Source organism: Leopardus geoffroyi, chromosome A2 (genome assembly GCF_018350155.1).
Source record: "Leopardus geoffroyi isolate Oge1 chromosome A2, O.geoffroyi_Oge1_pat1.0, whole genome shotgun sequence".
Taxonomy (NCBI): domain Eukaryota; kingdom Metazoa; phylum Chordata; class Mammalia; order Carnivora; family Felidae; genus Leopardus; species Leopardus geoffroyi.
The window spans coordinates 53,697,561-53,720,544 of NC_059331.1; the positions used below are offsets into that span (position 1 = coordinate 53,697,561).

At 36.9% G+C, this 22,984-nt stretch overlaps 1 protein-coding gene across 4 annotated transcripts in view; it reads left to right on the forward strand.

The window, feature by feature from the left end:
• The window catches only part of PPARG (peroxisome proliferator activated receptor gamma), a 136,739-nt gene that overhangs the window by 58,767 nt on the left and 54,988 nt on the right, over window positions 1–22,984 (forward strand). Inside the window, exon 1 of one of the 4 annotated variants that reach the window (XM_045493831.1) lies at window positions 3,238–3,405. The exons of the other annotated variants lie outside the window; for them this stretch is intronic. Coding sequence (XP_045349787.1) covers window positions 3,324–3,405 — 82 coding nt within the window. The 5' untranslated portion in view covers window positions 3,238–3,323. Of the gene's footprint in view, window positions 1–3,237; window positions 3,406–22,984 lie in introns of those variants that run through there. 4 annotated transcript variants of the gene reach the window in all.

Sequence of the window (22,984 nt, forward strand, 5' to 3'; positions counted from 1 at the left end):
CCAAGGGGAGAAGGGAGGACAGGATGTGGTGTGTGCTATAAGAGTAGATGCCATTAGAGTCAGGTGTTATCGAATAATTAGCTGTTAAAAAAATAATTTTATGTTTGAATAGCTAAAGCACAGTATAAGAACTTGTTAGAGGGTTGGAAAGTGTAGCTACAGCAGTAGCTAGACAAGATGAATGTTGTGTGAGGGGGAAAAAAAGAATAGAAGTAATAGTAGGTGAAGAATCCAGAAATTAGACTCTTTGATGATAGTTGGAAAGAATGGATCTGTGTATTGTCCAAATAATAAAAGAGACTACTATAGAACTGGAGTACCAGGTTAATGCTATTGGCCTCGGAAACAAAACTGAGATTCCCAGATAGAATTGTGTGGCATGAATAAGCTACATCATTGTTGAAGAAATACGGGAATAAGCTAGAAAAAGGCAGTGAGAAACTGCCCACACCCACTCCGTATCCATGGATATGGGTACTGAAAAATGAATAACACAGTTATTCACTGATATTCCTTGAAAGAGTTAGCATATTTTCCCTTTAAGTCACCCTATACTCCCTCCCTGCGGTGACTGATTTGTTAAAAGAGATGATTTAGATGCTTGTAAGAGTAGAAGTTGGTGAAGGCCAGTAGAAGGCTGGCCTTGGGAATTAGATACCTAAAAACCTAGATTCCAGTTCCATCTCCGTCACTACCTAGCTGTTTAACCTGGAGAATTTACTTATTTGGGGGCCTTGTCTTTCTCGTCTTATTAACAGAGTGTTAGACTTTTATAGAGAGTTTAATTCTAAAATGGTATTCTTCTGCCAGTTTTATCATTCTTATAATCTGGCATAATCTTTTTTAAAATATTTATTTATGTATTTGAGAGAGAGAGAGAGAGAGAGAGAGAACACGAATAAGCAGGAGAGGAGCAGAGAGAGAGAGAAGGAGGCACAGAATCCAAAGCAGGCTCCAGGCTCTGAGCTGTCAGGATGGAGCTCTCTGCGGGGCTTGAACTCATGAACCGTGAGATCATGATCTGAACTGACTGAGCCACGCAGGCACCCCTAATCTGGCATAATCTTAAGAACATTTTAATAAACTTGATCATTTTTTAAAAGTCAGAGGCACTTTGGAACCTGAGAGCAAGAATGGGGTGAGGATAGGGAATGGAGTGAGAAACTGCCACTTAATAGGAAGAAAGCCTAAAACTTGCCTTCAGACTCAAACACATCTTGGGACATTGAGGAAGGGTGTCCGTAAGCAGAATGGGACTTAAATTTTTGTTCTGTTTAATTATCAAGAAGGAAATTATCCTTGACTTGTGTAATTTATTTTGATATATCATAAATTCAACCAAAAACTTTGGGCTAATGGTACCTTTAAAGATTATGTCATTGTATATGTAATACGGGGTAATTCCCCAACCTTGAGAAAGAAGAAGAAACTCCTTTATTGATAATTCAAATTGAATATAGACAAAACTAGTTCTACATACCTATAATTACCTTAGTCATTTGGACTGCCAAGAAGAAGCTTGCTTTAACTTGAACTACCTTAGTAAAAGGTTTTTGGTTTTTAAAGGTTTTTAACCACTATAACTGCCCAACTCTCCACTTTATTCTGTGCTGTCGAGACCCAGCCCGAATTCCCCCTCCCCCAAGTTATTGTTCTGTGATTAACAGGGAAACTTGCTAGTCCCCTTGCAATGTAAATTAACCAGATATATATTTATTCCACCTGGAGAATATTGGGATAAGTCTAAGAGAATTATTGCTATCTGATATATTGCCGTATGTGGGGGCATCTGTATTAAATCCACAAGCCACTGCAATTCTATCAGGCCACTTAAGTGACAAGTGGAGACCTGCTTCCATACTGAAGTCTGGCACAGCTAGTGTTTCTCTGAGCCAAAAAGGGCAAAGGACTTGAGCAAGAAGCCAGCGTTTTCCTGATTACAAAACTGACCACAGTTCCTCGCCAACCTGTCAGTGTGATTCTATTTTTTTCTGGTAACGCATTCTTCTTCCCAGAGAGGACTCCACTTTTTTTTTTTTTCATTATGACATGGCATTTATCACTTAAACATCAGCTTGTGCTCAGACATCAACTGGTGCAGCATGACTGCCTTTGCTAGTGATGGATAAATTTAATAATCAAATTTTTAAAAAGCAAACCCTGATATATAAAATCTCAACTGTATGTCTCAACTATTTAATTTTATAGAATTTGGATAGTAGTATCATTTTGGGTTTTATAAAGTGGTGGAATACCTTTAAAATAACATTTTAATAGCATGCTGATGCCAAATTTTAAAATATAAGTACATGTTTGGGGCACCTGGGTGGCTCAGTCAGTTAAGCATCCGACTTCGGCTCAGGTCATGATCTCGCAGTTTGTGAGTTCGGGCCTCACATTGGGCTCTGTGCTGACAGGTGGGAGCCTGGAGCCTGCTTTGGATTCTGTGTCTCCCTCTCTCTCTGTCCCTCCTCCTCTCACACTCTGTCTCTCTCTCAAAAATAAATAAACCTCAAAAAAAATGTTTAATAAAAGAATAAAATGTAAGTACATGTTTGAATTAAATAGTTTTCAGGGCACCTGGGAGGCTGAGTCATTTGAGCATCCGACTCTTGATTTCTGCTCAGGTCATTATCCCAGGGTTGTGAGATCAAGCCCCTTGTCGGGCTCCACACTGAGTGTGGAGCCTGCTTGGGATTCTCTCTCTCTCCCTCTGCCCCTCTCCCCTGCTCATGTACTCTCTCTCTCTTTCTCTCCCTCTCTCTCTAAAATAAATAAAAGTAGTAATAATAATAATGAATTAAGTCGTTTTCTTCAGGTAATATGGTTAGAGATTCAACCAGGAATGGGCAACTAGAAAAAAGTTTGTCCAGGTAACTTAATCTGGTCTTTCATAAGCCAGAGATGCAAAGTTTTCCATTTAAGAAGCAATTGAAAACTGAACAGTCTCTTTGCTCTGATAGCTCTAAATACTGTACAGCTCACGCCCCTCACAAGACACCGAACATGTGGGTCACTGGCGAGACAGTGTGGCAATGTTTTCCTTGTAATGTACCAAGTCTTGCCAAAGCAGTGAACAACATTATGACACAACATTTGTCACAGCTGGCTCTCTAGCAGGAGAGTGCCAGCCAATTCAGGCCTGGTCCTTTGTGGGTTTATTCCCACCTCTCCCAAATATTTGGAAACCGATGTCTTAACTCATTGGTTGTGTTCACAAGTTCTACTACTGCAAGTCTTTTTCTTTTTTAACGGATTGGTCTTTTGCAAGAAATAGACAAAATATCAGTGTGAATTACAGCAAATCCCTGTTCCATGCTGTTATGGGTGAAACTCTGGGAGATTCTCTTATTGACCCAGAAAGCGATTCCTTTGCTGATACACTGTCTGCAAGCACTTCACAAGGTAAAGTCAATTCCAGATATGGCTGTTGGGATACTTTGGGCATATATGGAATGGTAAAATTGCTCTTGTAGTTTTTTTTCCAAGCTGTATTCTAATACGAGATATGGATAGTTCAGTGTTTTAATGCTTAGTTTGTCGTGTTAGTGTTCACTTTTAAGCATCAGAACTTTAAAAAAGAAACCTAAACTAATCCATATTGTATCTCTGTGAATGGCTCCCATTTCCTGAATTGTAAGCATTAAAGATATATTTATATTTTTAAAAATCCTATTCATTTTTATCTCCTCAGTTTATGTGTGTCTCCCAAATATACTTAACGTCTTATTAGAATACCTGAGGGGTCCCTTTTTCCCCTTATATAGTCTTGTATGTTACATATCTCTCCTAGCTGTTTTTATCCCTCCTACAGCATTTTTATTCCTCTTAAAGTGCTCTCAGCATATTTTTGTTCTACTTTGAAATTTTAGAAATTTGTATATTTTATCTCTCCCAAAGAATTGTAAGCTTCTGGAGTGTAGGACCAACCTATATTCTTCTTTATATTTCTTAGGATACCTAACATGGTGCCCAATGCTTTGTAGAATAGATTGTGGGACCTATGTCTATTCCAATTCCAAGTGTTTCATTTTACCCATAAAGAAAACAAAGTCCCTAAATGCCTATTGCATGCTAAATAATTTATTAATTACTACTTTCACTCAGATGTAGAAGATTTAAGCAGATACCTCGTTTTTCAAAATTCCTTTCTTGGCCATTGCAAAATGTCACTTCTTCATTTCTACAGCTCCTTCTACTGGAGTTCCTTAGCACAGCTTCTTATGTTTTGTACTGTTTCATATTTATTTCTGTATTTCTATTTGTTTTTTTTCTCATAGATGGCACATAAAAATAGATTGTGTTCGTGTGATTCATGTTTTATAATATAAATGCTTAAGCATTACAGTTAAGTCGCTTAATTGTTGAAATGAATGGCTTCACATCTTAACATTTTAATTTTTCTGGAAGCCTGAAGTTTGAATGTATTAATCATAGTTTTTTTTTTAATCAAGCTGTTTAAAAATTAAGAAAAAATATTTCCGGAAATACTGTTTCATTATTTTATGGTGATTTGATTCAACACATATATCTGTCTTCTGAGCCTCTTAAATAGGAGATTGGTTTCATTATATTATATAAAAATCTGTTTATTCTGTTTTTCTGAAAGCCACAAAAATTGTTGCTTTCTGCAGTTATTGGTTTAACCTGTATCAGGGCAGAATGTCCTAGCTATACTGTGAAATAGTTCTTGAGTAAAAATTTGATAATTTTGTCTCTTTGAAAAGAGTATGTACACCAAGAATGCAGTGCAACAAGTAGTTTTGGTTAACTGAGGACATGTACTATTCATGGTAAGGGATAGTTATGTGATTTAAGTTTTCATTCTGTACTAATCTCTTTATGTTTACACCTTGACTTTGCCCTGGGTTTAAGTTTTTTGAGTCTCAGATCCCCTCCAAAAGAATAACTCAGTTATTCTTAGCACTTAACATGGTACAGAATAGAAGTATTAGCAATTAAGAAATTATATATTGTGCCAATAATTTAATTTTTGTTTATACGGTCTTGGATTATTTCTTATTCATGGGTTGTTTGTCTGTTAAAAATATGAATTCCTAAAGACCAAAGACCTGTGGTTGTTAACTTCTATTACATTTTGTAGATGACCACTGTTTATACCACCCATGCCAAAACAAACAAACAAACTTGAAATTGGACATATCATCATCATTAGCTGCGGAGGCCATCAGAGATGAAACACTGTAGAGTTTAGGTATTTGGCTTGAATACAGTAACTAATTTAGGTGCTCCTTCTTCCTCACCATAGGCAAAGTGGGATTGGGGGTTGTTGCAAGTAGCTGTGTGCTGCTACTTTGAAGAAAAAATGGCTTGTTGAGTGTGAATGATCCAGATGTACAAGCTATATTGGTCCTATTCATGAAATTCAAAAATGTATGCAGCCACTATGCCCAAAAAGGACTCATGCATTTTTTTCCTGGGCTCCATTATCACTGTGATCCCCCTTTATCTTATTCCCCTGTTTTCATCATGAGCTCAAGTAACCCCAAGTAACCCCATGCTGGCCCTTAAACCATTTCCACTAGTAAAAATTGGCAAGATCGACGGGAAGCTTCCACAAACTCAAGCTGAATGTGCCTCCTGCTTTTAGTGCCAGACTTAGTCCTGTGTGAATTCTATAATTTTAAAGTGTTGCACCAGAGCATTGAAAGATGATGACACACTTGTCCTTTGGAGCTGATTGAGCAATGGAAATATGCCTTGGAGACATGATAAATGCTGCAATAGATGATCCTTTGAAACGAGCGCCTCTCCTGAGATAGGAGTGAGTGATTGATTGCCCGCCATTTTTATTGAGGGATACTTAAACTGTGTCTGTGTGACTCCAGGCAACTGTGTATTTAGAAGCATTTAGATAGTTGACCAAAGTTTTTCACCTTCCTAGAGGTTTAAAGGGACCCCTGTAGTGTCAGGGAATGTAACTCTTAGGCTTGTCTTGGCCACATACGTTCCATGTGGATTTGAGTAAGTCACTTATCCTCTCTTCCCTGTTTCTACACATAACAACAGTAAATACAGGGTTATTGCAAGGATTAAATGACACAATATTTGCGAAAGCACATCTGAAGTCCTACATAGAGTTTATTGTTTTGGTCTTGGAGTATTAATCACTTGTGGATAGAATAGAAGGTTTCTAGTATCCTACATTTGAAACATTTTAAGGAATATGGGGGGAAACTGCAGAATTCTTTGTGCACCAAAATAAGTGGCAGTTTTTGAGTGAGATAAGACTTAGGCATGATTTCCCATGAGTGTCTCGATAAAGAAATGATCAAACTTAGAGAAAGCATCTTTCTGTCTGACTTTTTTTTTTTTTAATGGGGGAACTACCTCCCACTTTCATTAACATTTGTTTAGGAAAAGATTGAATTACCAAAAGTTGAAATCATTCTTTGGCCCTAAATGAAAGCAGTGATTACACATTTTCTTTCAGAGACATTGAAAAACTGTCTTAGATTATAATGTTCTTTATAATGAAGATTTAGGTAATTGACACAGTTCTGAATTTCATAATCTCACATGTAATAATATTTCAGGGTCTTTTTCTAAAATTTTGCTCTTGTCCATATTAATTTTTTTCTTTAGTATGGCTCTATTTTATCATGTATTTCTTTGAATTAACTGTTCAAATCTCTTTTCTGATTACCAGGACTTAGAAGATTTAGTAGATTTCTAAACTCAGAGAATCTCCTCACTGTGTTTCTTTTTTTTTTTTTTTTATGAAATTTAGTGTCAAATTGGTTTCCATACAACACCCAGTGCTCATCCCAAAAGGTGCCCTCCTCAATACCCATCACCCACCCTCTCCTCCCTCCCACGCCCCATCAACCCTCAGTTTGTTCTCGGTTTTTAACAGTCTCTTATGCTTTGGCTCTCTCCCACTCTAACCTCTTTTTTTTTTTTTTTCTTTTTTCCTCCCCCTCCCCCATGGGTTCCTGTTAAGTTTCTCAGGATCCACATAAGAGTGAAACCATATGGTATCTGTCTTTCTCTGTACGGCTTATTTCACTTAGCATCACACTCTCCAGTTCCATCCACGTTGCTACAAAAGGCCATATTTCATTTTTTCTCATTGCCACATAGTATTCCATCGTGTATATAAACCACAATTTCTTTATCCATTCATCAGTTGATGGACATTTAGGCTCTTTCCATAATTTGGCTATTGTTGAGAGTGCTGCTATGAACATTGGGGTACAAGTGCCCCTATGCATCAGTACTCCTGTATCCCTTGGATAAATTCCTAGCAGTGCTATTGCTGGGTCATAGGGTAGGTCTATTTTTAATTTTCTGAGGAACCTCCACACTGCTTTCCAGAGCGGCTGCACCAATTTGCATTCCCACCAACAGTGCAAGAGGGTTCCCGTTTCTCCACATCCTCTCCAGCATCTATAGTCTCCTGATTTGTTCATTTTGGCCACTCTGACTGGCGTGAGGTGATATCTGAGTGTGGTTTTGATTTGTATTTCCCTGATGAGGAGCGACGCTGAACATCTTTTCATGTGCCTGTTGGCCATCCGGATGTCTTCTTTAGAGAAGTGTCTATTCATGTTTTCTGCCCATTTCTTCACTGGGTTATTTGTTTTTCGGGTGTGGAGTTTGGTGAGCTCTTTATAGATTCTGGATACTAGCCCTTTGTCCGATATGTCATTTGCAAATATCTTTTCCCATTCCGTTGGTTGCCTTTTAGTTTTGTTGGTTGTTTCCTTGGCTGTGCAGAAGCTTTTTATCTTCATAAGGTCCCAGTAATTCACTTTTGCTTTTAATTCCCTTGCCTTTGGGGATGTGTCGAGTAAGAGATTGCTACGGCTGAGGTCAGAGAGGTCTTTTCCTGCTTTCTCCTCTAAGGTTTTGATGGTTTCCTGTCTCACATTCAGGTCCTTTATCCATTTTGAGTTTATTTTTGTGAATGGTGTGAGAAAGTGGTCTAGTTTCAACCTTCTGCATGTTGCTGTCCAGTTCTCCCAGCACCATTTGTTAAAGAGACTGTCTTTTTTCCATTGGATGTTCTTTCCTGCTTTGTCAAAGATGAGTTGGCCATACGTTTGTGGGTCTAGTTCTGGGGTTTCTATTCTATTCCATTGGTCTACGTGTCTGTTTTTGTGCCAATACCATGCTGTCTTGATGATGACAGCTTTGTAGTAGAGGCTAAAGTCTGGGATTGTGATGCCTCCTGCTTTGGTCTTCTTCTTCAAAATTACTTTGACTATTCGGGGCCTTTTGTGGTTCCATATGAATTTTAGGATTGCTTGTTCTAGCTTCGAGAAGAATGCTGGTGCAATTTTGATTGGGATTGCATTGAATGTGTAGATAGCTTTGGGTAGTATTGACATTTTGACAATATTTATTTTTCCAATCCATGAGCAGGGAATGTCTTTCCATTTCTTTAAATCTTCTTCAATTACCTTCATAAGCTTTCTATAGTTTTCAGCATACAGATCCTTTACATCTTTGGTTAGATTTATTCCTAGGTATTTTATGCTTCTTGGTGCAATTGTGAATGGGATCAGTTTCTTTATTTGTCTTTCTGTTGCTTCATTGTTAGTGTATAAGAATGCAACTGATTTCTGTACATTGATTTTGTATCCTCCTCACTGTGTTTCAAAAACTGTCATTTCTCATGTACTTCCCCCTAAATTATGAATTATAGGACACACCCAAAACAAGGGTAATTTGTATTAGATGTATTTTTAAAATTTTTTATTTCTTTTCCCCTGGTACCCCTAAGGAATACAACTTGTCTTTAAAGCTGCCTGACAGCAGTTACCCATCTAAACTGTTTGTCACAGTGTAAAACATAGGTCATCGAATGGAAAACAATTCATAAAAAGCTCCGATAGAGGTTGTCATAGATTATCATCTTTGTCAACAGTCTCACTTGTAACTTGAATAAGGTAACCCTGAGGAAATACTAAAATCATCATAGCCTGTTGTGAAGTGCATACTCTTTGTATCAGAGGAAATCCAAACAGAGTAAATTTCTTCATTGTATCACATCAGTGGAACTGACACGGGTTCTGTTGTTTTAACTTCTTTTGTACACCCTTAAATTAGGCCTAAGAAAGTTGTCCAGTAAATGTCCCATGTCCTTCTACTAGTGTTGAATATTTGCAAAAGTATATGTGATAGTGAATGAATCAGACTCATTCTGAATGGAACTAAGTTTCCATAAACATCTACTGGATTACCCCTTCTCATAGATGCAGTTTTGCACCTGTAACTAGTTTAGAGACACAGGAATTACATATGCATCTGATAGCAACTGCTGTCCAACTCCAGTAACCTCAGAATTAAGACCGTGTGGCTATTTGAGTACACAGTTTTTTAGACCCATGTAATTTTTATCAGGGTAAGAGATTTGCCAACACAAGATTGAGATTCCCACAAGCGGTGAATGATTTACATTATAAAGTAAATTTAAAACAGTCAACTGTCAATTACCTACATGTATCATTATCCCTTATTCCCTCATGCCAGAATTCCTGTACAGCCTTTTAGCTGACTTTCTAAATGAGAAACTTCAGCTATCCAATCTAATCTGCCAGATAAGTGGTCCTCAGAGCCTATCAGACTTCTAAAACGTATTGAGCGCCTACTACATACAAGTAGTGCACCATCGTGAACAATGTGATTTCTAAACACCTCTGCCTGGCTCTCAAAGCCTTTTATACTCTGTTTCCACTTTGTATATTTTATTTCCCTCCACACCCCAGAGATTGGTTTGCCTTGCTGTACTTGGGCTAATCACATTGTCCTAAGAATAAGCCGGACTCACTCTTGCCTCCAAGCCTACCACATCCTGGAATGCCTTTCCTAATACTTCCATCTTTTCAAATCCTCCCTATCTTTCAAGGTCAGGTTCAAGTAACCTTTATGCCATGAAGCCTTTTCTTAATTCGTTATTGTTTTGTTGTTGTTGTCGTTTAATTTTTTTTTAAGTTTATTTATTTTTGAGAGAGAGAGAGACAGAGTGCAAGCAAAGGAGGGGCAGAGAGAGAGAGAGACACAGAATCCAAAGCAGGCTCCAGGCTCCAGGCTCCGAGCTGTCAGCACAGAGTCCTATGCGGGGCTTGAACCCACAAACCATGAGATCATGACCTGAGCCGAAGTCGGATGCTTTCCCGACTGAGCCACCCAGACACCTTTTAATACATTACTGTTAATTGTTCTCTCTCTCCTCTAAACTGAAAATATGTTCAGAATATATCTCCTCTCCCTCCTCCACTGCTGACACCCTAACCCAAGCCATTGTCTTTTGCCTGGATTGCTATCCTACTCTTTGACAGGTTGTCCTGCCTCTGCCCTCACCTCCCAACTGCTTAGCCTCAACCCATCATGCAGAGGGATCACCTTAAAATGTAAGTCAGATCTGTCAGTCAGCTAACAACCCAGCAGCAATTCCTCACTTCATTTAGGATGAAATCCGAGTCTGCCTCCACCCCAACCCCACCCTGGTCAACATATCTGTCCTTTCCTCACTCAGCTCCAGCCACACTGGCCTCCTTACTGTTCCTCCCACATTCCAGACATGCCCCTGCTTTAGTGCTTTTGCTCTAGTTCTTGCTCCTTCCTTGAACCCTCATTCTCTGACATCTTCTCTTGTCAGCTCCTTCTAATCTTGTCTCAGATATCACTTTTGGTAAGGACTGCCTCTACCCCCACTGTTGAATTCTCTGTCCTCCCCGCCATCCTTCCCCTTCCCCCTGCTCGGTATTCTTATTTCTAAAGCACTCATCATCTTCTAACATAACATATAATTTACTCATTTATTGTATTTATTGTTTATTGCCCACGTTCTCACACTAACATATGAACATATTAACTAACATATTAACTAACATATGAAGGCAGGAGTCTTTGTCTTGTTGGCTCACTCGCTGATATATCCCAAATGGCTAAGACATGTTCGGTAGATGACCGGGCTCATTAATACTTGTTAAAATAAAAAAACAAAACCCTCTATGTTGATCGGTATCACACTATTTAGCCTTTAATTGAAGACTGTCTGATACTATTTTCTGCTTTATACATTCCACTAGTCCAAATTATATAGTCATTGAAGATAAGACTCATGTTTTATTATCTTCTTTATTCCACAAGTATCTAACATATAATAGGTATCTAATAAACTCATTGTTGACTTATTAGTACCAAGTTGATCTGCTGCTGTAGCTTACCAGCTCCTGCGCTCAGACACTGGAATATGTTCAGGAAGTAAAAACAAAAGTTTAGTGTACATGCCAACATATTATTCTAAAATCCATGCTAATATAAACAAACCAACAACATTATATATGTTAACAACCAGGTACAAATACATTTTGAATTCCCTATTATGCAGTGATTTGCATCATGTGGCTCTGTTGGTTTGAATTATCATTAGTTGAATATCATGTGAATATTTGAATATCATAGGTTTGTGAATTATCCAAATGCCTGACTTCTTTTGCAGTCCTGCCTACCTTTTGATACATCCAGTATTCATTTGACTTTCAGGAGACCTATTTGCTAGCAGTGCTAAAAAAAAGCAACATATTTGATTAAGTAACCAATATCCAGTATGTAAAGCAGTTAGCACAGTGCCTGATATGTAATAGGTGTCCAACAAATTTAGTTTTGTCTTCTCACCCCTAAAATGGAAGTTACAACTTGGGGATAATACAGATTTTCATTATCCATGTTATCAAAAATTTTCTGTTACCATGATTAAGTCAGACTTACTGTTTACTCGCTTACAATCTTTTCCTTGGCAGTTTTCCCCCCAGAATATTTAGGTATTATCTGATAGATACATATTATTAATCACAGTTCCAGAAGAAAGAAGCCCTGGTTCAATTTCTTGTTTGGCAAAGAGCCAATGGCAAAATTGTTTCAACAAAGAGCAACAGTTGAAATACGCTTCTGTCTTTCTCAGGTTCCAGACATGTAAACATCATGGCTCACCTTACTTCTTCTCAATTAAGTCACTTCTTTTGGAAAAAGTGAAACATTCATTATTCTTATTTTTGACTTTACATTAGCAGTTGAATATTTTTTTGGCAATTGAAGATTTTTAACATAAGATTGTTGGATATTACTTTACTGTTGTCTCATGCTTTACCTAAAACCCTGATTTTAGTTTTTAAAATTTTAAACCTGTTATATAGACTGTCTGGGAAAGTTATCTTAATTGACTAAAATATGATCCTAATAAGAACCAAACTTGTCAGTTTGATGTGAGTATGGCCAGATTTACATAGAAATCTCTGCCATTTACAGAGAAGTCTCTTTGCCATTGATATAACCACATTTCTAGCCATTTATAAGACACAAACAATTGGCCTAGGAGAAATTGATCCAGTTTGCAAGCATATATCCTAATGAAAATTTAATCATGTTTGATATCATATACATTTAGTTACTTTGCTTAAGGAAACCCAGGTAATCTAAGGGACATACTGTATGATAGAAACAAGTGTCTTTTCCTTGGAATATATTTATCAATAATAATGCAAATCTTAATCCTCCCTCTGGGTCATCATAATTCAAAACACATCTCTACCATGAAGTTATCCCAGATTAGTTCAGAACATGTTAGTCTCTTTCTACTCCACATTTCTAAGGCACTTATTGTCTCTATCACTGGTTTGGTCTCTATACTGCCTTCTCTTATAAACATCTTTCACCTTGGTAAGCTTCTCAAGGTCAAGAACTACATTACAATGTATTTCTTGTAAATCCTGAAAAATACCTTGCATATAGTATTAGGTAATTGGTTATCTTGATTTGAGATAGTTTGGGTTTTATATTACTGACTGAGCATGTACTGAGATTAAGATATTGAGAAAGGAAAATACCAAAGAAAAGTAAAACAAGGAGAGGCTTTGGGAAGAGAAATACTGTACTAAAATGTAATGATAACTCTTCTAAGAAAAAAATGTTTATGAAATACATTGTTGATACAAAGAAGAGTTAGATAATTACCATAAAAATGGTAGCTTGGATTTAAGCCACTGACTTTATTTAATTTAAATAGAATGTCTCAAAAGACAACTAATCCAAAAGTGTTAACTTCCCAAATATAGGACACCTGATGTAGGCATAAATATTTGTGAAAAGATTCCCTGCATTTAAAAAAAATACAGGGTTCTTGTAAAGTAGAATAGGCCTTGCATATAAGCCAGGCATATCTAAAGCAAAAACAGGGGCACTGGGGTGGCCTAGTCAGTTAAGTGTCCAACTCTTGGTTTCGGGTCATGGTTCATGAGAAAAGAGCCCCACATGAAGCTCTGCACTGACAGCATGGAGCTTGCTTGGGATTCTCTCTTTCTCCCTTTCTGTCTGCCTCTCCGTCACTCATTCTTTCTCTCTTTCTCAAAATAAATCAATAAACTTCTAAAAAAATAAAGCAAAAACATAACTTTTAATACTCTTTAGGATAAAATGTGCACCCTTTGAATTTTTACCTTACCTGTCTCTGCTGATTTGAGAACCTTAGCTGAATATGTATTTAGCCTGTTTTATACAATGAAGCCAGTTAGAAAAATAGGTAGTTTATTAAGAGTGATTTTAATACCATTTTATAACTTCTGAATTTAGAAATATTCTTAAATACACTAGAAATTCTATAACAATACTTTTAACACAAATGAAAGAGTTTTTATTGGCTTATGTATGTGGTCTGCATGTTTTTTTCTATCAACTCCTACTCGCAAGACCATCTCTCCTATTTAAGCTTTTTACCGAAGTATAACATACATAGAGAAAAGTATGTAAATCATTTTCACAAATGAACAAATGTGTAATTCACACTCAGATAAAGAAATAGAACAATACCAGCCCTCTGGAAACCTTCTGACTATTCTAATTTCTAACCCATGGATTAGTTTGCTGTTTTGGGATTTTATATGAATAAGTCATACATTGTTTACTCTTCTGTCTGGATTCCTTTGCTCAGTATTTGTTTGATAATCACATTACTGAATATAATTCCACTTCATTCTTATTACTGTATTTCATTGTGTGAATATATCAAAGTATATTTATATGTCCTGTTGAGGGGCATTCAGGTAGTTTTCCTTATTTCAAATAGTACAACTATGAATATTCTCATGTAGGTCTTTCAGTGAACAAGGGTACACATTTCTGTTAGATGTATATGTAGGCCATACGATGTGTTCAGCTTTAAGAGACACTACCAGACAGTTTTGAACATGGCTGTACCATTTATACTTCCCCCAGCAGTGTCTGAGTGTTCCACTTGGTCCACATCTTTACTGGTACTTGACATTTTCTATCTTTTTCTTTTTAGCCATTCTGGCACCTTTATGGTAGCATCACATTGTAATGTTTATTTCCCTTTTTCTGATAACTAACAAATTAAGCACTTAAAATATATATTTATTATCTGTTTAGCTCTACTTTTTTGTGAACTGCTTGTTCAGGTCTTTTGCCCATTTTTACATTGGGTACTTTAGGTATGAGTTCTTTTTTTTTTTTTTTTTTTTTTTAATGTTTGTTTATTCTTGAGACAGAAACAGCACATGAACAGGGGAGGGGCAGAGAGAGAGGGAGACACAGAATCCGAAACAGGCTCCAGGCTCTGAGCTGTCAGCACAGAGCCTGACGCGGGGCTTGAACCCACGAGCCGTGAGATCATGACCTGAGCTGAAGTCGGACACTTAACCGACTGAGCCACCCAGGTGTCCCGGAGTTCTAAAGCATACTTTTGTCAAATATACCTATTGCAAATGTCTTCTCCCATGTGTTGCTTTTTCATTTGCTTAATAAGAAGTTTTAATCTTAAATATAATCAAGATTATCTAATTTTTCTTTTATAATCAGTGCTTTTTATATCCTGTCAAAGAAATTTTTGCCTACTCCAAGGTTGATGAAGTGTTACTTGAGTTTTTGTTTTAAAAACTCTTTTGTTTTATATTTCACATTTAGATCTGCAATCCACATGGAATTGATTTTTGCATATATTGTAAGGTAGGGGGTGATTCACTTTTTTCCATATGGATATACAGTTGACTTCATTTATTGACAACATGTTCCTTTTCCCCACTACACTGCAGTAACATTTTGGTCATAACCTAAGTGACCATATACACGTGGGATTGATTGTGGACTTGCTCTCCTGTTGCATTGGTCTATTTTTCTTTTTGTGCCAATTAATGTATTATCTTAATTTACTGTAGTTTTATAATTGGGTTTAATATCTGGTAGTAAAATCCTCCAGCACTGTTCTTTTCTTCAAGATTACCTTGGCTATTCTTGGCTCTTTGAATTTCCATATAAATTTTAGACTAAACATGTCAGTTTCTACACCAAAATGCTAATATTTTGATTAGAATTCTTCTGAATCTAGGGGCGCCTTGGTGGCTCTGTTGGTTAAGCATCCAACTTCAGCTCAGGTCATGATCTCACGGTTCATGGGTTAGAGCCCTGCATCAGGCTCTAAGCTGATAACTCAGAGCCTGGAGCCTGCTTCAGATTCTGTGTCTCCCTGTCTCACTCTGTCCCTCCCCTGTTTGTGCCCTCGCTCTCTGTCTCTCTGTCTTTTTGTCTCTCTCAATCTCAAAAATGAATAAATAAACATTATAAAAATTTTTTCTGACTCTAGATAAATATGGAGAGAATTGACAGCTTTATAATATTGAATATTCCAGTCCCTGAACACAGTATATCCTTTCATTTATTTAGATACTTTTTTTTTAAATAATAGTCTTGAATTTTGATTATAGCAGTCTTACACATATTTTGCTAGATTTTTCCCCCTAGGTATTTGATGTTTTTGATGTTATTGTAAAAATCATTTTAAAATGTCATTTTCCATTTGTTGCTGGCTTATAAAAATACAGTTCATTTTTGAATATTGATTGACCTTATATCCAGCAACTTTTCTAAATTCTCTTATTAACTGTAATGGTTTAACTTTTTTATACACACAATCATGTCATCTGTGAGTAATGTTAGTTTTTTTTTTTCTTGTCTAATCCTTGCTGTTGTTTTTTTCCCCGTTTCATTGGATAGGATTTCCAGTACACTGTTGAATAGAAGCAGTGTTAGCTAGTGTGCTTATCTCATTCCTGATCTCAAAGGAAAACTTTACATATTTCACCATCAAGTATGATGGCTACTTTAGGTTTTTGTTTGTTTGTTGTTTACAGATGTTCTTTATCAGATTAATGAAGTTACCTTTTCTTCCTAGTTAAGAGATTTTTAAAATCATGAATGAGTTTTGAATTGTGTAAAATGCTTTCATATAGAATATGTTTAATAATGCTATAATAGCTCAGGAGGAGTATTTAAACATGAAAATATTTACTATTTTTACTGTTACATTTTACTATATACTATTATATACTACTATATACTACTATGGCTATTTTAATATCACATTGTAATATTTTTTGAGATAATATATAGTATAGCTAGTGAAAATCTGCAAATCAGCCCATAACCACTGGAAATCTGGCTACATCTGTTTTGACACTTTTGTTCTCATGTTTGTTTAGCTTATGACTATTGTCTTCTCATTAAGGGTGCTTGGCACAGTAAATTAAAAACAAGAGTACACAGAAGCATAGTGTATCACATCATTTTGCCAGACTAAACAACTCTAAGTAAGACAATGCCTTCCCACTCTGATAATTTCAGGCTATTAGAGATGCTTCAGTAGTAAAGCATCATTTAAAACCGCTACAACTCTTATCTTTTCCTGGTTGCAGGAGGGCCCTTTACAAGATTGGAGAGGTGAACAAAGCAAAGAGAAATAGTACTCTGGCAGATCTTTGGTGGTCCCTCCTTTCTGAGTAGTTACAAACTCCTGGACCATTCCCTTAATTTTTTCTTTTCCACTCAGTGTCCTCTCTCCTATTTTCATTCCCTTCTCACTACAAAGCCAAAACCAAAATGTGTCAAAGGAGCAAGCAGGAGAGAACATTACGATTTTTTTTTTCTGACCTCCACATTGTTCCTTCACTTGCTGCTCATACGTGCTTAGTAAAGTAGGAATTTCAGCTAAACCATAGTAATAACTAACTGTTCAACAGACTTAGCTTTACTGTTGATTAGATTACTAGTAAGTCTCCCTTTAGAAACACGTGAAGGTAGTTTTAGTAAAAGACCCAAGCTTGAGTTAGTTTGACCATGATGAAAACGAGGACATGAATCTCCAGCTCAGGAAGCAGAAGAAAAGATGGTCACGGATGAAGGCATGATCCTGTTATCTCTCCTGTCTCTTGCTACCTCAGGATTGGATTAAGCAAGCTATATAAATAAGATGTGGCCCAGGCAAGAGAAAATGAACTCTTGAAAAACTTAAGTGAATGTGTCCTTGTCTAAAAGCTGGTGAAAAGTGCTTTGTTGATCTGAATGTAAAAATTTGCTATGAGACCTTCTGGCTCATTATAAAGAAAAGTGCATATATGGTTACATACTGGAATGCTTCAACCTCTGCCAAGGTTCCCAGTGGGAGTATCAACGGGGAACCAGACCACAGAAGCATTGCATTTGGGTTTTAGTCTAAGTAGAGAACAGGATGAAAATATATTTTCTTGGGGTACCTGGGTGGTTCATTGAGTTGAGTGTCCAACTCTTGATTTTGGCTCAGGTCCTGATTCTAGAGTTGTGGGATTGAGCCCCACATCAAGCTCTGCTCTATGCATGGAGCCTGCTTAAGATTATCTCTCTCTCTCCCTCCCTCTGTCTTTCCTCCGCTCACACATGCACGCACATATACACACACACACACACTCTCTCTCTCTAAAATACATTTTTTTTTTAATAAATTTTTCTTACTTTGAAGGAACAAATGACACAGCAGGTAATCCATTTCTAATCCTTTTAATTCATGGTGTACAAAATAAGAGGTTCTCTGTTCAGAGAAACCAAAACAGGATTCAGACCCTAGTACCTATTACCTGTTGACATCAGGCAAAGCAATTAACCCCTTTCTGTCTAATGTTTTCAATCTGTTGGGTGATAATAATAGTATTATATAACCCATAGGACTATTTATAGATTTAAATTATATATATGTATAAATTTATAAATTTTACACATAAACATTTAATAAATTATAAATTACATATATAATGTTTTTAAGGTACAGTGCCTGTCATGTAAGTACTTCAGAAGTATTAGCTATTATTAAATTTTACTTTTTCCTGCTTTACTGATCAAAATCAGTGATACCAGTGAAGGAAAAGAAATGAATTGATAGAATTTGTTTTTTAAATGATTGAGCCAAAAGGACAGTCAACTATTGATCAAGTACAAAAAATATTTTATGATTTTCCTTTATTTTACTTGATACTACATTAAAATTTTCTCTACTTTTCCAGGTTTTATTGTATGATAATTCCTTTTAGGAAGATTGAGAAATAGGCAAGGAGTATATTTATTCCCTCTGTTCAGTGACACTACAATTAAAAGATATTTAACTTAATTTTTACTTATATGAAAGTAATACTTGTACCCAGTTTTCAAAGTCAGGATAAAGCTTCTCATGAAGAACAGTGACCCTCAGTCTCACACCCAGTTCCCATTCCTCAGAAGTAAATTTTACTTCTTTTAACATTTCTCCTGGAACTTACCTCTATGTCTTTAAAATAACATGCTTATGCTGCTAATTTTAAAAATTGTATTCATTACCCACTGACTTCCTACAATGGAAGATAAGAGGTTAGCCCTTTATCACCACACCCCTTTTCCCAAAACACAAACTTCTTCCCCCCAATCATGACCCCCCCCCCCACCATCTTCATGATGCAGCTATTTGTAATTGTAAGTGAAATCAGTTGTCCGTGTCTGCATCATCTTAGCTTTGGAAATACTGCTTCCAGTTGAACCAGGCACGGTATACTACAATCGTTTCAGATCCTGAAGAGCTGTTTATTTTTCTGAAGTTAACTTTTTTTTTTTAACTAGAAACTTTTTGCTCATTTTTGCTGTTCCTTTTCCACATGTTAGGTACTCTCAAACTCTCTGACAGTAATAAGAACTCTAAATGGTCATATATATCAGGGATTCTGATTTCCTGGGTGATGTCACATGGCTTTCTTCACTTTCCTGTTCTCTTCCCTCCAGGCTGCTCGAGAACTATTGCCTTTGTTTCCTGGATCCCATATTTTCTTTTTGTTGTGGTGTGGAACTAGAAAGAGTACATGGGGGGCGGGGGGGGGGGGTGGTGTGTGACTTTTTCTGAGGACTGATATTTCTGAAAATGTATAAAATTCCAAGTTGGAAATAATTTTTTCTTTGAATTTTGAAGACTTTGCTCTGTTGATTTTCTGGCTTCCAGTATTGTGTTCAGCAGTTCACTATCATTCTGGTTCCTGATCCTTTATATGGGACTTTTTTTTCTGTCTGGTAGCTTTTAGGATGGTGTCTATAAAAAAGAGCATTAGTCTTTTTATTTTCTTTTTAAGTTTATTTTGAATGAGAGAGAGAAGGGGAGAGAGAGAGAGAGAGAGAGAGAGAGAGAGAGAGAGAGAGAATCCCAAGCAGGCTCCACATTATCAGCACAGAGACTGACACAGGGCTCAAACCCACAAACTGTGAGATCATGACCTGAGCTAAAATCAAGAGCCAGTCACTTAACCAACTAAGCCACCCAGGCACCCGGAGCATTAGTCTTTTTAGTGATTCCTTTCTGCGTGGCTTAACTAAGAAGTCCTTTCTCTCTTGGGTATTGTTGTTCCTTGTTTTTTGTTTTTAAAATTTTTTTAATGTTTTTTTTTTTTTGAAAGAGACAGACAGACTGTGAGGAGGGGAGAGGCAGAGAGAGAGCGAGACACAGAATCCAAAGCAGGGTCCAGGCTCTGAGCTGTCAACACAGAGCCCAAGGAAGGGCTTGAACTCACGAACCACAAGATCATGACTTAAGCCAAAGTTGTTGGATGCTTAACCAACTGAGCCACCCAGGTACCCCTGGATTTTATTGTTTTAACCAATGTAAATCCTTGCCCTTGGTTACTCTAAACTTAAAAAAACTTGAGGGACAGCTTGATAACAGTTTTCAAGTACAAGTACAAATATGCAGAGAATGGTAACTATGTGTGTTTAGAAACGGGGGGGGGGGGGTTACAAACTCCAACATAGGTTACACCATCACTTGCCAAACTATTGCATCAAATGTGAGGCTCCTCAGATGTTGCATACTGTGCCTTTCTTCTCCTTTGTACGTTCTTATGAATTATTAGCATATGAGCCTTAAGAAGTTCTGCATAACCTGTTTAACCTTGCATGACCTAGCATTTCCGAAATTTATTTGCTTACCGAATTTTTCTTTTTAATTATTTTAAAAGGAACATCATTAACATATGTATAACACAGTTGGAGAAATGCCAGGTAAGACCTAGACTTTCCTGGCTACAAAAGAGCAATTAAGCATTGGAATGAGTAACTGAGAGAAGCTGTGGACTCCTTTTCCAGAGGTCTTTAAAACAGGACATCTGTTGAAGGCGTAGTCCTGTTTGAACAATAGGACTTTGCTAGTGTTTCTTCCTCTTCCTGTCCCCTAGTGGTAGCTTTGGAGGCCATGAGCCCACCTTTTACATGATTCTAGTACTGTGGTTCCTGATATGTATAAGAATGACTGCTACTACTAATAATTATATTTATTGAGAACTTACTAAGTGTCTGGCCCTATGTTAGGTGCTTTACACATATTCGCTAATTTAATCTTTGTAACAACTCCATGAGGTAGGCAATATTCTTTTATAGATGGGTTAATTAGGGATAAAGAGACACAAAACTGACCCAGCAATAGGTCAAGATTGAAGCCCAGAGCATCTCACATGATAACTGGCTCATTTACCTCCATTGTTAATGTTCAGAACGGCAGCCCGCAAAAAATAAATAAGTAACTTATGTGTGCTTGTATTTTTTATGTAAAAACTTGGACTGATCTGTGCTCACTCTATTAGATTATTCCCTAAACCTTTTGATGAATTCAGAGTTTATTAATTTTTGTTAGGAACAAATTCCGTTACAGATGGTTTTACTCTAATTTGCCATCCAGTTGCATGAGACTTCTTGCCTTCATAAATTTGATGTTGTTCCTATATATAAAGACCCCCAAAAATCTGGATCTGTGAAAATTGGGACAATCCTTAAAAAGCCCCATTTTCAACATATTCACATATAGTAACACCTTGGTAATGTGGTGTAGAGAACACTAGGGTAGGAGGCAGAAAACCTGGCTTCTCACATGGTCAGCTATGTGCTGTGGGCAAACCACTTTCTCTCATTGTCCTAATCTGTCAAATGAGGGACTTTGAGTATCTCAGAGGCCTTTTCCACTCTAATATTTCAAGATGATTTTTGTCTCTGGGTATCAGCTATCATAATGGGAGAAGACTTAAATTAGAAACTTCCCAGGTCAGTTTACACCGCAGAATGATTTGCATGAACCAATGGGAGGGGCTGGATAAATAAGCCGGAGCCATCCTGCTGAGTATTATATTAGAAGAGATTGAAAAAAATTAGTGACTTAAATGTCTCTTTAAGGTCACCTCCAACAAGGCTACTGAATTTTAGAGAATCTATGGAAGTCTTTCTCTTTTTTAGTATATGTGCTGCCCAAGCGAGCACAACACCTTTCTCTAAAGTTAAGTTTTATTTGATAATAAATAGGAGATAGTATATCCCCAACCCTCTGTACTGGCACATCCTAGGTGTTCACTGAAGGCTTGTGGAAATTAATTGTTGTTTAGGATAGAACAGTAGGATCAGAAAGAGAATTTGTTTTTCTAACCAGTTTAGAAAGTTAAGGAAAAAAAGTTTAGAAGGTGAAGTGTGCAGGCTGTGGCATTTTCAACCATCTGGGTTCATTATCCACCTTTACTACTTAGTAACTGTGTGTTCTCCAGCAAGTTAGATACTTCCATGTCTCACTTTCCCCTTTTCTAAAGAGAATTATGAGTGTACCTGCCTCGTGGGGTTGTTGTGAGGATTAAATAAACGTGGTCCAAGTGTTGTATTTGGCACAATACTTAGGAAAGATTTAGCATTCTGTTAGTATTAGCTAATGTAATTAGCTAATGTATTAAGGAGATGCAGTGTTTCTCCAGAAATTCCAATAGAAGTTTTCCTTTTCTTAGGGGACAGCGTAAAACCCCAAAGGTAAACCACATAGTTCTGGTGCTTGATTTAATACATTATCACCTTTTCTGGCCACTTCCATATTCCCAAATAATGATACATTTCCATGTAGAGAGGTTACTTTATTTTGGCATGATACTGGTTGTATTTTTGTTTGAAATACATTATACTTTGGAGTATTGTGCACAGTCTGCTTATTGACTATAATAGAGCATAAAGCCAAGTTTGAAGGTTTAAATAAATGGCACAAATTCATGTCCTTGCTTACAATGTCTGCCTAAAGACTTTTGCTTGAAACACACTTAAGATTGTGAAATTGATGGATAAAAGCTGATGCAACCCACTCCTGTCACCCAGCTGGAAAGTTAAGACACTTGTCCCTGAGAAGGGCTGTTGCTCATGAAAATATTTTGTTCATTTGTTCTTTCATGGGTAATTTCACAGAGTAACAAAAAACACCTACTCGACTTACAGCTTGGCAGAAACAGTAGCTTATGTTTTCTAGAGACAAAATTAGAAGCAGGCTCCCTGGACCCATCCCTAAGTCAAAATAAAATAAAATGTCTAGGAAACCACTATGCCTCCCAGTTACTATAGTCCATAGAGTAATATTGTTTAGGTCAGTATGTCCCAAGATAAAAGGACAGAGAGAAGTGAAAGGAGAAAAGGAAAATATGTATTTGAGTTAATATGTTTTTGTAGAGATGAAGAGGCAAGGTGTTTTTCTTTCTTATGTTGTCTTTCATATGGGGCGGGGGGGAGAATTTATAGGATCCTAATCTTGTTTCTGCAATTATCAAGAGAAAAACTGAATGCAGTATACTTTGTTGAGGGGAAAGGTTACAGCTTAAATTGTATTTTACTTATAATA